Here is a 14,961-nt window from a genome sequence, read left to right as displayed (position 1 = left end):
GTCTCTCTTACTATTTTAGAGAGATTTTGTTTAGGGTGTGATAGTATTTCTTTCATCAGATGTACTTTTTTATTTTACTTTTTTGAGAACTTCTGACATTTCTTGATTACATCTACATCCATCTTGGATCATCAGAGTCTGTTATTAACCCTAAGGTTCTTTCTTGACCCATATGTCCAAAGTTATCCAATAAAGCTTTCAGAGCCATGAAGCACTATGAATTCAGTGGCTCCATCTGCTTCCTGATACCATCTGTGTGTTCACTGGCAATCTGTTATAATACTCAATTTCTAGTCCAATTGTTATCATTGTCTTTACAGCAGCATATCCTCAAGGCAATGGCATGCCAAGGGCAACGCTCGGGTGTCAGTATGCTTGTGGTGTATGTAATCATGAAGTAAATTGAGAAAGGAAAGAAAGTCCACAGACCAGAAATTGCCTTCCCAATAAGTTTCAGGGAAAAACAACAGGAATAGATTGCTAAGATTGCTAAGATACAACCCCTAGACTCTACAGAGTATGGAAAAAGAATTCAATGTATCTCTGCCCCAGGGACTATAGCTAGATTTCAGCTGAGATAAGAACCACAATCTCAAAACTGGGAGGAAAATAGTGGCAACTCCCTAAAATATAAATCCACAAAATCTAGTCTCAGGAATTTTTACAACTTGATGATGGGCAATGACTCACAACTTTAGTGCCATGTCTATGTTGGGAGAAATAGCCCTGGGAGATTAAATTAATAATTTAAAATATTAATCCATTACATCTTCTCATCTTTATACCATAGTATGTGTGTATTTATATATATATATAGTTATTGTTGTTCTGTTATATATATATATATATATATATATATATATATATAATATGCATTATTTATATATATATAATTCTATTTACTGGAATGATTTTATATCTTAAGTGTTTCATTTCATGATTATTATTGAAATAATTTTGATAAATGGGAAAATGTAATGTTAATAATAGTATGACAGGCTAGGTATTATGCTGCTTCAAGGGACAGAGAATTGAATCTTCAGGAATCACTGTCTTCTTGGCTATTTTAGCTCTTTCTTCTCAATTTATGAATAAAAAAACTGGTTGATCTATTCTATTGACAAGTTATCTGGTGAGAATTTATACTTTCATTTGCTCTACTACTTGATTGTTATCCAGCTCTTTGGGCATCACAAATGACTTTCACTCCCTCTTTTCTTAAATCTAACTCCAGTTTTGGTGGTTTATGGCTTTCACAATGGAGCATCAGCATTTTTCATTTTCCTCCTGTTTAATGGTATTTATTGAATTGCAATTGACTAGCAATGATAAATATCTCCAGTAAACAGCATCTAAACTGGCACTACTCAGAATATGTTGATGGATTGCTATCAGTCTACTATTGCAAATGTCCTACACATAACAAAATCTTCAAAATCTTCAGCAATAGTTCACTTCAAAGTCAAGAACTCCAGATTGCAAATGGGGCCAATGACTTTTCTGTCATTGAGTTCTTTGCTGGCAAATGCAACTGGTCTGATGACCATCACTCTTTCAGCACAAGACCTCCAAGCTGATAACCTCTGTTCAAAACAAAAAGGTTTCATTAGATCTGTGTAGATCAATATTGGTATATGTATGAAGCAATTGACCAAACCTTGGAAGCTTATTCACATCTGTCCATTCATAAGTCTCCAAAAACTTTGAGGGTTTTAAGACAATTTTACATATCTTATCAATCTCTTTCTGTGCCATACCTGAGTGGTCATTTAGTAATTTGAAAATAGCATAATAGTCCTTGAAAAAAAAAATTGCAATAATCCCTAAATTCTAGAAAATCTCTTGTATCTCAAAGATCATTTGGATACAGACAAGTCAGCAACACTTATACTTCCTCTGGAATGGTATTCATATCTCTTTTGATGCTATTTCATCAATATATTTAGCAGAGGCTCTGCAAAAGTGATATTTGTCAATTGAAAACTCAAGGGCTTTTTGGGATTCTTAATCTGGATTTGGAGCTCCATGAATGGATTTCAATAGGTTCATGAATTTAGATGGGAAAAAAATGAATCCTTATTTTTTACTAACCTTTTGTTTTTTGTGGGGTTTTTTTGGTAATGCAGTATAGGAAACTTTATTGCTCACAAAGTGAAGAGGAAAACAGTTGTTGGGAAGAATAGTCTCAATTATGACTTCTACACCTTTAATGTACAGTGAAGAATGGAGAATTCCATGTTTTTGGTATAGGTCCAAAATTCTCCCTCCGAGGCTTAATTTTATATATCATATGGGACAAATAAAAGAAAGAGTACCCTGTTATCTAAAGCAGCATTAAAGAGATAATATTTTCTAAATTACTTAATAAAAGCTGAGGAATGTAGAACAGGGCAGTAACTTAATTCTAAGAATATCCTTCTAATAAGACAGTGAAATTCTAATAAATTTTCTACAGTTAATAGTAATAATGCACATTTTATTTTATGCATTAAAAATTATGAAAAAGGGAAAATCCTATTTAACATCCTTTATTTTAATCAGACTTTCCTCACATTCCTTCAGATTCTTTCCAAAGACAGCAACATTCTCAAAGTTTATCTTAAAAGTAGTTCATGTCTCCAACTACTTTCTACATTAGTTTTTGAAATGGAGCTACTACTCCACAATGATGCTTTTAGATATGTTCAATCACTGGCAAAAATCCAGCTGGGAAGATCTAGCCTTCTTGATTTCCTCTCTCATAGGAATTTAGTATCAGCCAAAACACAAGTCCAATATGGACAAATGCTGGTTTTCTCTCAGTCCAGGCATCTTGAATTCTTGGTATTATATACATCGTGATCGACGTGGTCCAGTAATCTACACATTTATGAATTTTTCCATTCTTCTTTGAAACCATCATTCTAGATGATACATATAGGCTGTTGGGCTTTGTGATATTGCCATTGGTCAAAAGGTTCATGACATGGTCTCTGAAGCCATCCTTCACAAACAAGAGCATTTTCCTAGACAATTCTGAAACAGCCAGTGTTATTCCTAGGGAAAACTCTTTTTAAATGAAAAAGGACAGAACCAATAGCAGGTAAACATGCACCAGTCAATCATGAGAGAGAGGAAAGATGCCATTTCAAAAGGTTGAATGATAGCCTCCATTACCTTTGGTTAATCAAAAGAAAATCATGTTCAGATCATATCCCTGAATCTAGAATGGCTAAAATGGGCACCATGAAACAGCACGTGAAACAAAGTGACTGATTCTGGTTGATGACTAGATAACAATTAGAACCTCTACGACGTCTAAGAGACTGGGATTCTAGACCCTCTTCATTTTTACTAAAGAAACTGAACCAGAAATATGTGTACCAGGTTCAATTGCAGGGGAATCTTACTGCCTAGAGACAAGACCAAACTACTTTTATTCTTCTGTCCCAGAACTCTGGGGGAAAATTACAGAAGTTTTCACTTTGCCTTATGCCTGAAATGAACCAAATTATACAGGGTAGATCATATAGGACACAGGTATTTATTTCTTGCACATTAAAAATATTTAACACAAAAGACTCTCATAAAAGAACATTGATTAAAAGTTAAATAAGCTAAACAAGCAGAAGTAATAACTACTGTTATACTATCAGAAATTTGTTTTTAAAATAGAAAATCTATAACTGTTTACCATGATTGTGGAAGACATATTTTATCTATAACTTTGACTCTGTACTGTATCTTTTGAGATTGATGTTTTCTGACAAGCCTCTCTAAATTATCTGGTCACCTGCAAGCTTGCTTATATCTATCTTAATGTTAATATTTCAATCATCTACAATCATACAAAGAACCACAGAATAGAAAAGGAAGCTAGAGATACAGCAATAAGCTCATCTAAAATGATCCCTCCTGTTCTATCTGCCATGTGGAAACCATGGATATCTTGCCAGGGTGTAATGGAGGACCAACCCTTCCTCATCCCTCACAGGAAATTCCAATATTGTTTAATGCCCTTTGGAGAATAGAAGGAAAATAAGAAGTATAAAAACCCACTGAGTCATTAACTTTTCCTGCTTATTAGCCATTGAGAAGATTCCCTCATAAACCTTAAAGTATTCAAGTCTTTTATCACTGCCAAAAGCAGCCATGCAGTTTCTCAATCTTGAACTATGAAAGCATTAAACTAGCACAGATGGTTAACCCTGTTTACCTCAGTTTCTTCATTTGTAAAATGAGGTAGAGAAGGAAATTGCAGACCACACCAGTTTCTTTGCCAAGAATGGACTGTTTTGGGCACAGGTCACAAAGAGATGCACACAATCAATAACTTATCAACAAGAGCTTTCACTAGTTTATACTCAGGAGGAAAAAGGGAGCTGGTGTCTCTTATAGAGGCACCAATCTAGAACCATCAAATCCCAAGTACTTTCAAATATTCCAGGTATTAGTTCAATAAGGTTGTACACAGGAGTTGGTAATTTTCCCCCTTTTGGTAATCATCGTTAGTCCTTAATATACTGATCAGTCATTTTAACTTTCTGTCTATGATCTACCACTACCACTCCACTTCCATCCTTCTGTGGGAGTCTGACAAGAATACTTTACAATATAGTGATCTTCTGATCAAAGGTTTCAAACATGCCCGTCTCCCACCAGAATATAGCAACACTTTATTTTTTACATAGTCTTTTAAAGAAAATCAATAAGCATTTGTTTCATTCCCCTATTTTTCTGTCTTTGCTTTCATAACCTAATCATCCAGTGAATTCTTTCAAAATACTATTGGAATGAATAGAGCTTTACAGAAATGCCAGTATGGGGGACTATCCTTGGATTACTGCTGCCCCACAAGTCTGTTGAATAATTTGGGTAGATGAAGATGGTGAAGAGATATGAAGACAATAATGGATAAACTTCTGAACTGAAAAATCAAGGAATTTATTCTTTGTTCTTATTTTTCCATATGCATCCCTGGAAATATCCTTCCTAAGACTATACTTATTATATTCTAAATTTCATTCATGATGTTAAAGTTATTTAAATTAAAATTTTAAAATTCAAAATCTCAGAATTCTTTCAGTTCTTTTGAAGACATTATTTTTAGTTGTTTTTTTTTTTAATGTAACTTCTGATTCTGTGCTATTGACATTTCATCACATTGGAGTGATTCTTCTCATCTACTCAACTATACGAGTAATTCTTCAATAATAACTAAGTCATATCCTATTATTGGTCTCCAGAAGTGCCATTTCTCAATTAGTTTGTAATCCATCCTTGGTGGCTAGGTTACTGAACAAGTTACCATAAGCTAAGAAAAAATCTGAAATCTGCTTTTCTGAACAAAATCATGGTGAGAACAGAAACTGAATTCATAATCTATTAATCTATCAGTCATTCAGGAGCTTTCTATCCAAACAATTTGTTCCTCATCACCACGAGTCATACATAGAGTTCATATCTTAAATCACAGTTTTGAAAAGATGTGGGACTGGTATATTATAGTCAGAATTAGGGACAAGAGTTGGAAACACTATTGATAGTCATCTAGATGGCACACTAGGACTGAAGTCAAGAAAATTTAAGTTCAAATCTGGATTCAGACACTTATTTAGTTGTGTGACTGAGGGCAAGTCACCTGTTTGCCTCAGTTTCCTCATCTGTCAAATGAGCTGGAGAAGGAAATGACAAATTACTCCAGTATCTCTGCAAGAAATGCAGAGAAAAGAAATGAGAAAAGAAAATGAAGAACCAGACATGGATGAACAGAAAAAAAAGACAACAGTCACTTCAAACCTCCATAAAAATCTGTTTACTTTGTGACTGAAGAAAATTGGTGAAGAGAGGACAAAGAAGATGTTTTCTGCTAGATACTTGAGAGGGCACAAAGTCAGCACAATAGGACTAATGGAACATACTTGCTGAGTTTGTCTCTATTTATAAAGGAAATACCTTTATTTTCCTTAGTTTCTGTGTACTAGATATCCAATATGTAATACAATCTATTAGTGCATGAAAAGTAGTATGATTTGTAAAAACTTTTTGATAGTGTTTGTACCTGCTGAAGATAGTCCATAAAGGTGTCTTCTCTTCCTCTCCCCAATTCCCCAAAAAGGGAACTGTGTTCTATAGTAACAGAGCAAACAAAGCCAGTATGAGAGGCTGCTGGTCAAAAGTTTTTATCTGATTATTCTGTAATACTTCTGTCTTCAATATCTGTTTCTAGCTATTTCTTTTTCTTTCTCTTTAAATCTCTTATGGCCTCTTTCTTCACAGAACTTTTTACCCTATCCCATATGGTCCATGTGCTTTCCTTATATTCTGTAGGTAGAAATTGCTTAAGATGGAAAATTGGATGAAATGATATTTTTAAATTTCCTGAAAATGTATTAAATTTAATCAGATTGTTAAATTGAGCATATCTGAAAATAAGAATCTTTTCTCAAGAGAAATACTAATAATTCAAAATATTATTTCATACCAACATGAAAACAAATGTAGGAAATAGATATTCAAATTTTCTCTGCTATAGTCAGTCAAGGCTGGAGAATTTAAAGGGCAGTTTTTCTCCCAATGAGATTTTAGCAACTGTACCATATGTTTTAAAGATTATTAATTCCAGCTATAGAAGTCTCTACTACATTCACTTTAGCCTAAAATAATTTCTCCATAACATGCAGTAAACTGCTACTGTGTCTATGCCAGTAATTTTAGTTTATAGAAAAGAAACTTTAAAAATAACAGCTACTTTGTAAATAGTACATGATTGTTCTAATTATGGAGAATATTAATAAAAACTCATAGCTCTCAGCAGAGAAAGTTATAATTCCATATTTAAGGATGTATTTGTCAAACACTTGTAAAACACTTCTGGAGTGAGATGTCATTTTGGCTGTGAATATAATTTTGGCAGTGAGATTATAAAGCAAACAAAAAAGGGATGGGGGAGGGGGCAATTTCCAGTTTAAAAAAAAAAAATCCTGAGCTTTGAAATTATTTCAACTGAAATGGAAGTTATCTGAAGTTTGATCTGTATCACCAAGACCCAGCCCCAGAGTTGTGAAGTAACTGAAGATGTCCTCTTTTCTCTTGGTATCTTTCCCTTTTTGCTCTGATTTCTGGTCATTCTTTAGAGTAGGACTTCCTAACTGGGAGATCATAACTTTCTAGGAAATCTCAAAGCTTTATCTGGAAGATTTATCTTAATTCTTAGTTGAGTTGAGTCTCCTAAAAAGGACAGACTTATCATTCATTATTGTACAAGTGTCATCCTAGAGCTAGTCAGAGAGAAGTCAAGGTCTTCTCTCCTTCCCTAATGATCTCAGATGACAAGTGAGGGACCTATGACTCAGATGAAGATGGAGCTTGCCCTTTTTACACTGTAGCTTTATAAGCATTTCCTTTTTCAGACCTGTATAGAAATGAATTGGTGTTATTATGTGCAGCACAGAAGATTAAATGCAGATCTTAGAAATGTTGGAATGCTCAATATATGTGTTTTCACTTTTTAGGAGGTGATAGAAGCTATTGCCGAGTGTGCATTTAAGACATCACCATACCCAATCCTCCTTTCTTTTGAAAATCATGTGGATTCGTAAGTAACACATAATTTCACTAGAACACTTTTTTTTAATTCAGGAGGAGTTTGTTAATTGTTTGTTATTTGATTATTTGGCATTTATTAAGGGTATTGTTTTAAATCATATATTATGTGAGAGGTTTGCATCCTTATAGAGAAGAATTTATATTTCATTTTTATCAACAGTAAAAATATTAAAATTAGACTTCTGATGGTCATGTCATGAATTTAAATGCAATATTATCTTTTTTTTTCAAGCACAGTATAGAATATTTACATGTACACTGTAGAATAAATTTGTCATCTCTCTGAAGAGTGTGATTCACAAGAAAGCAAAATTTGTCAGAGCCCTGCTTTTGTGTACTTATTTCCAAGATGTAATATTCTTGAGCATTTTCCTCAAACAAAAATTCTAGTTGGTTTTGCATAAGCCAAGCCTAACTTGATATGTATTAGTAGTTCTATGCTCAGTATTTGATAAATCATTCCTAGCTTTTAAAGGAAGCAGGTAGAAGGGAGGAGGTTGGAGATCCATCCCTACAATCTTGAATTGTTAAGAAATGCCCTGAGACAGTTCTTCCACATTGTCATAAAAACTCTCATTAGTGACTAAGGAAGCAGGATTCTTTGGATTGGTTTTCTAGAAGTATGGAGGAGTAGGTGTAGGAACAGGTTCTACTTTGAACTGCCAACAATCTTCTTTTCTATGGCTACAATCTTATACAGACTTCATCACCATTTTGACTTTCTCATTGTATTTCTGCTGGCCTGTAATCTGGAAGCTAGAAGTCAGGATCTAAAGGCTTCTCAAAAGTTATTTAAATGATACTGCACTATATAAATAGGAACATGACCTATATGGTTGAGAAACAATGATCCCACACAGTTTAGTATTAGAAATTTGCAATGCCTGGCTAAATTTTTGTGTAAAATGAATGAAGAAGAAATATACATCCTGTTGCCTAGAAACTTAAAATCTGAGAAGTCCAGTATCTACTCTGCCTGATTGACCTTTTATTCCGTCTTAAGAAGACTGTTAACCACTCTGTGTCTTTTCCTTTAATTTTCTTAATATTTGCAAATATTTTCATATTTCATGATATATTCCCTTTACTGTTTGATTTAGCATAGAGAAGATCATTCAGATTTAGTGGTTTGATATTTAAATTTATCCAAAAATGGGAGGTTTGACGGGTCTATAACTAAATAGACTGATTTTTGACAGTATATTTATATTCGTTGATTTGTTTCTTTATCTTTATTCACATCATACGTATGCATACAAACACAAAATTATATATTGCACAAAATAAGCAAAGTCATATTAAAATGCAATTAATAATAATTCTTTGGAAATTCAAGGATCCAAATCTGGGGTCTAGGAATCAAAGTGTATGGAATTTACAATATTGATGTCACTGTTGTTTCAATCATCAATCAATAGACATTTAAGTAATTTCTATGTGTGAGGCACTTTGCTAAGTCCTTGTGCTTTTGGAGCTCCCATTCAAATGGAAGAGGAAATATGCAAATAATCATATATAACATATGTACATTTATATATATGCATATATAGTGTTTGTAATGTATAGAGTATATACACTTACATTCATACACATTCATGTGCACATATGTGTATAGATATATGAATATATCTCAGGAGGAATAAAAGATAAATTTCCCAAAGAAGGCACCCTTATCAAATAGTATTTAGGAAGTCTATGTTGGCTTCATTTTACCGTTGGGGAATATTTCAACAAGCTTCAATATTCATTCAAACTACTTCTAAAAGATCTTAAGCATTTACCAGAAGAAGTTAGAAACAAAAATGGGAATGACCTCCTTTCCCCCCTTTTAACCCTCTCTTCTTTTACATTTATGTCTATTGATAAAATAATGAGTGATTCCCAACTTATTAATTTCCTCTGTCCAACTAAATCATAACAATTGCTTCAAAAATGAGATAAACTGCCATCATTTATAACATATTTAAACTTTATATTCCTGTCAGTAAAATTTTAATGATTTCTCAAAATGTGCAGCAAAATACTTGAATAGTCTAATAAGGACAAAGCTTGATTGTAATTATGCAAAATATAAATTTTTTAAAATAACAAAGTCTATTATATGTTTTTTGCATTCATAAAATACATAACCTTAATTTTTATTTTAGGTATTTAATTAGGTATAACTATGTTACTTTTTAGTAAGAATCATCAGCGCTGTATTTATTGTGTTCATGGTATTTGTTTACTAAGAAGGTTTTTTTATTCTTCTCATCTTTTTATATCAGTTTAATGTTGTTAAAGAAAATTGAAATTAGAAAAAGTTCTAATTCTGGAATCAGAACATCATAATTCAGCTCTTAAATCTGGTTCTTACTACCTCTGTAATCTTGGTCAGCTCACTTAACCTTCTTCTATGCCTCCACTCTCTTATCTCTGAAATAAGAGGGTTGAACTAAGCTTTTAAAATCCCCTTCAGCTCCAAATATATGATTTCTGTGATCTTTAGTGTGATCATTATCATTTTCAGTCATATGAGTTGTTTTTTTAAGACATGGATAAGACATGTATATTTTCTTTAAAATATTCTGATAACATCAGAGACAACACCTTGATAAAATAGAAGGTTATGGTATTTATTATTCATCCTCACAATGTTATTATCTTTTGTTTTGCCATAAGTTTGAGATAAATGGGCTTCTGTTTAAAATTTTTATTTATTCTTCCAGTGCTAAAGCTTTTCAGTCAGTAGCATCCTCTAAAAGCAATGAATTTAGAAAGCTAAATGCACTCAAGACAAAACTATTGTAATATTTGTTTTCATTTGATCAATAAACCTTTTTACCAACAAAGGTTTTTATAGTTCTTTTCAGTAACTAGAAGACCAAGGTTTTGATCTTAGAGATTAATATTAATTCCTGGAATTCTCAAGAAAAGTGAAAGAGGATAATGTCAAAGAATTGTCATTATTAAATTAAACACTATACAATTTCTCATTATATATAAATGAATATTAAACTGCTTCAGAGTTGGAGTCACAAAAAAAAAACAAACATGATTTTTTTCCAGATACTTTACTATATATACAGTATTAAATTATATATATTTTAAAATTTGACGACACTAAAATAGCTTTGCAAGACTCAGCTTTGAGGTAAGCAGATAGCGCAGTGGGTAGCACACCTGCTCTGGAGTCAGTAGAACCTGAGTTCAAATACAGCCTTAAATCCTTAAATATTTAACCCTATCTCAATGTGACCCTGAGCAAGTCACTCAACCCCAAATCCCTCCCTCCCTCTCTCTCTCTCTCTCTCTCTCTCTCTCTAGCTCTATAAGTCATATGATAAAACCAGTTTTTTAGCCCATATTCTACCAGCTTTCTCATTATCATAACTATTACTTTATATTCACATAATACTTTACATGTCACAGAATCTTGGTGTGAAAGGAACTTAAGACTCCATCTAATTCCATCCATTCCTAAGCAAGGCTCTCAGCTACAATATATAATATAGATCACCCAGATTTTGCTTAAAGGCCTTCAGATAAATAGTACCCACCTATTCTCAAGGGATACAATTCAAATTGCTCTAATTTAGTCATTCTTAACTGTTTTGTGTTTAGATCACATGGTGAAACCTATTTTCTCTTTGTCAGATATTGTTTTTTAATAATCGAAAGATGTTAAATTTCAATTAGAACTTAATAAAAAAAAATTCTCCTCTATCTAGACTTCTAGATCCACAGAATCCTTGGAAGGGAGGGGGAGAATCATGAATCCCAGCTAATCTATTTGTTGCATTTTTCCTCATATTTATATGCATCTTTTCTATGTCTAAACATTAGCCTGCATTCTCTCCTCTGAAACCTAGCAACAATAAATTTAATTCCCTTTCTGCATGACAGGTTACCAAATAAATCCAATTTTTCTTTTCTCTTTTTCTGGATAAACTTTTATCTGATCCTTAAATGTCACAAGCTCTAATCTCTGCACAATGCTGGTCCCTTGGCAAGTACCCCCAGTTACTTTCATGATCAAATATAAAATCTTCTGGCTTCTAAAGTCCTTCCTAATCTGGCCTTTAACTTTCTTCAAATCTTCTTATGCTTTATTTTTTTTTCTATTCACTCTTTGGCCCAGTATGTAGCCCAGTATCTCCTTATTGCTCTTTGACTGTGGCATAGTGCAGGGCTTCTTAAACTTTTTCCACTTGTAGCCTCTTTTTGCCTAAGAAATTTTTATATAGTATATAGATATATAAATAAGTATGTATATCATAATTTTGCAACTCCCACATTCAGTTCGGAGACTCCTTATGGGGTTGCAACCCACATTTTAAGAAACTGTGGAACATAGGGAATAGAGTTGTAAACTTGGAGTCAGGAAGACTCATCTGGCCTCATTCAGATCTGACTTCAGATACTAGCTGTGTGACTCTGGGCAAGTCACTTACCCCATTTTTCTGCATTTCCTTGTCTGGAAAATGAGTAGGAGGAGGAAATGACAAACCATTATAGTATCTTTGCCAAAAAACACCACTAAACAAAAAATCAAATGAAATAAAATGTCAGATGACTGAAACTACTGAAGAACAGCAGCAGATTTCCATTAACTTTATTAGGCATTATTTATACTGTTGACTAATGTTCCTATTGTTATCCAAAAATATCCCTGGATCTTTTGTGCTCAGACATATTTTAATGAGTCCTACCCTAGCCTAGAAAACTATAGTTGGCTTTATTATTATTATTCTAAATCTGAACATAGGTCTTTTATTTATCCCATTAAATTTCATATTTAATTTCAGATTCAGCCCATCTCATTTATTGTTATAAGTTCCTACAGAGATAGGGCAAAGATTCTTAACTTTATCTTACATGAGGCTGGCTGGGTGACATAGTGGATAGAGTGTCAAAGCCAGATTTAGGAAGATTCATTTTCCCAAGTTAAAAACTCTCTTCAGATACTTACTGACTGTGTCATTTTAAGGAAATTACTTAATCTCTGTCTGCCTTAGTTTCCTCATATGGGAATAATAATAAAACTTATCTCACAGTTTGTAAGAATCAAATTAGATTTTTTGTGCTTTGCACAGATTAAAGTTCAGTATAAAAACTAGTTATCACTTATTATTAAAATAAAGTGGTTGTATATCTAAATTCTGAGATCTCTTTCAGCTCTAAATCTATGATCCTGTGTACTCTAAACCTATATGCCCCAGCTAAAATATTTCCAGTTTTATGGAAACATCTTAATCATTGACTGAATTTTTGGGGCATTTGAAATCCCATCATTATACTTCATTTTATAAAGGTTCAAAAAGTACTTAATAAGCATAAAGTGTGATGCTAATGCTGTGAAAAAAAGAGACAATAATGAAATAATTTTCACTATTAAGGTCAATGTATGCTATAGGAAGAGATATAACCTTTATGCAAATTAAATAAACATGAAGCATATGCAAAGTAATTTCAAGAAGAGCATGCTAAATATGTTGAGGAGGTAAGGGAGAGAAAACAAGGAAAAGCCTCTTTTAAGAGGAGTTTACTGAACTAAGAGAAGAAACATGGAATTTTTCCTTTTTCTGCAAAATCAAAAAGGAAAAAGATAAAATATACAAAAAGATAAAATATACAGGGAACAATTATCAGACCAATATGAGTATAATATCAGATGAATGAGACAGAGTAATATGAAATAAGGCCATAAAGATAGGTAGGAACCTGAGAGATTTTGAAGGGATTAAAATGCCAAGCTGAGATTTCATATTTTATCTTAGAGGTAATGGGAACAAGGAAAAGGGAGGAAAGCAAGGATGTATTGAGTTCCTATTGTGTACTGGACACTGTGCTCAGTCCTTTACCACTCCTATCTTATTTGATCCTCTCAACAAGCTTGGGTGGTAAGTGCTATTATTATCTCCATTTTACAGTTTAGGAAACTGAGGCAAATAGAAGTTAAGTGGCACATCATAGCTAGTGAGTTTCTGAAACTGAATTTAGTCAGGGCTTCCTGACTCCAGGCCTAGCATTCTATTTCCTGCAGGACCTAGGGGAAAAAAAGCATTTATAACTTTTTAAAAACATCTTTAGATCAACAAGGCAACATAGCATATTGGAAAGAGACCAGGACTGAGAAGGAATAAGAAGAACCAGGAGAATTTGACTTTGGGAACTCATCCTTATTAGGGCTCTTAGTTGCCCTAGATGAGTTCTAAGGTACCTCTGTGCCTTATGATTCCAAGAAAACCTTATTCCTTTAGGTCGCTTCAGAGGAAAAGGATTTCTGTAGAAATAGAGCATGTTTCTCAGTTAGCTAATTTTCAGAGATTCAGAGATTTACTAGAGATTCCAGATTCAGTGTTTTAATGTGTATTCTTTCATGAGCCAAAGCTCAAAATATACTACTACATTCGCAAATTCCCTCCTTCCTTCTTGTTTCATCTCCATGGTAGCTGAGTGTTCATCCTCTTAATGCTTCAAGATTTTTAGTGTCCTCATTGAAATTTTAATGCCTTTTATTACTGCAGTTGTAATCTTCTACTGGAGTACTTCCCCCCTTCCTTTTTAACCCTGACGTCTACTATTCATCCTGCTTCACTTTTCTGATTCAGATCACCAACAGATAAACATATGTTTCTCAGGTGAACAAGAACTACTTGACCCCTAGAGTACAATTTAATTATGGCCTCTGGTTTGTATTTTCATGCTATTTTGTTATACCTTGACTCACATTTAAATAGAGCTTTAATGTTTTATAGAAAAGGTTTATATATGATATTTCATTTGATCCTCATATTAATCTTCTGAGGAAAATCAAGCTGACAAAGGTCAAGTGAATTTGGGGGGAGGGGTGATATACTGTAAATGTTTGAGTCAGAATTTGAACTTAGTTCTTTCTGATTCAAAATTAAACTCTCTATCCACTGTACATACTAGTTGTCAGGTATAGGAGAATAATTTTCAAATAAATGAACTTCAGGATGCAGAGAATGGATATTCCTTTGGTGTTCCCTACTCTTGCCATTTCCCCTATGGGTCCCAATAGCTAAAAAGTTGCCAAGCAGGAAAAGGAATAGGCTTTATTTAGCATCTAGTATTTATGAAGCACTGTATTAAGTGAGTACCATATCTCATTTTATTCTCACAATTCTGCAAAACAGGTACAATTTGCCCATTTTATAATTGAGGAAACTGAGGCAAACAGGTTAAGTGACTTGCCACACATCTAGTAAGTGACTGAATCAGAATCTGAATTCAGGTCTTCCTGAATCAAGGCCCAGTACTCTATCTACTGCACTAAAAGAACAGTGTAGGAAATGGATGAGGATTCTGAAAAGTAGACTAACAAAGAGTAGCCAGATAAGAGAAAGTTATGAAGCCCAAGAAAATAAG

General features: G+C 33.3%; 1 protein-coding gene across 3 annotated transcripts in view; it reads left to right on the top strand.

Annotated features, from left to right (window-relative positions):
• PLCB1 (phospholipase C beta 1) overlaps positions 1-14,961 on the top strand; it is an 831,921-nt gene that overhangs the window by 643,373 nt on the left and 173,587 nt on the right. For all 3 annotated transcript variants that reach the window (XM_031951118.1, XM_031951120.1, XM_031951119.1), the window contains one exon: positions 7,494-7,576. In XM_031951118.1, coding sequence (XP_031806978.1) covers positions 7,494-7,576 — 83 coding nt within the window. The remainder of the gene's footprint in view (positions 1-7,493; positions 7,577-14,961) is intronic.

The sequence above is a fragment of the Sarcophilus harrisii genome, chromosome 2 (genome assembly GCF_902635505.1).
Source record: "Sarcophilus harrisii chromosome 2, mSarHar1.11, whole genome shotgun sequence".
NCBI lineage: Eukaryota > Metazoa > Chordata > Mammalia > Dasyuromorphia > Dasyuridae > Sarcophilus > Sarcophilus harrisii.
The sequence above is the reverse complement of the archived record's forward strand: the minus strand, read 5'-3'. Positions and strand labels throughout refer to the sequence as shown.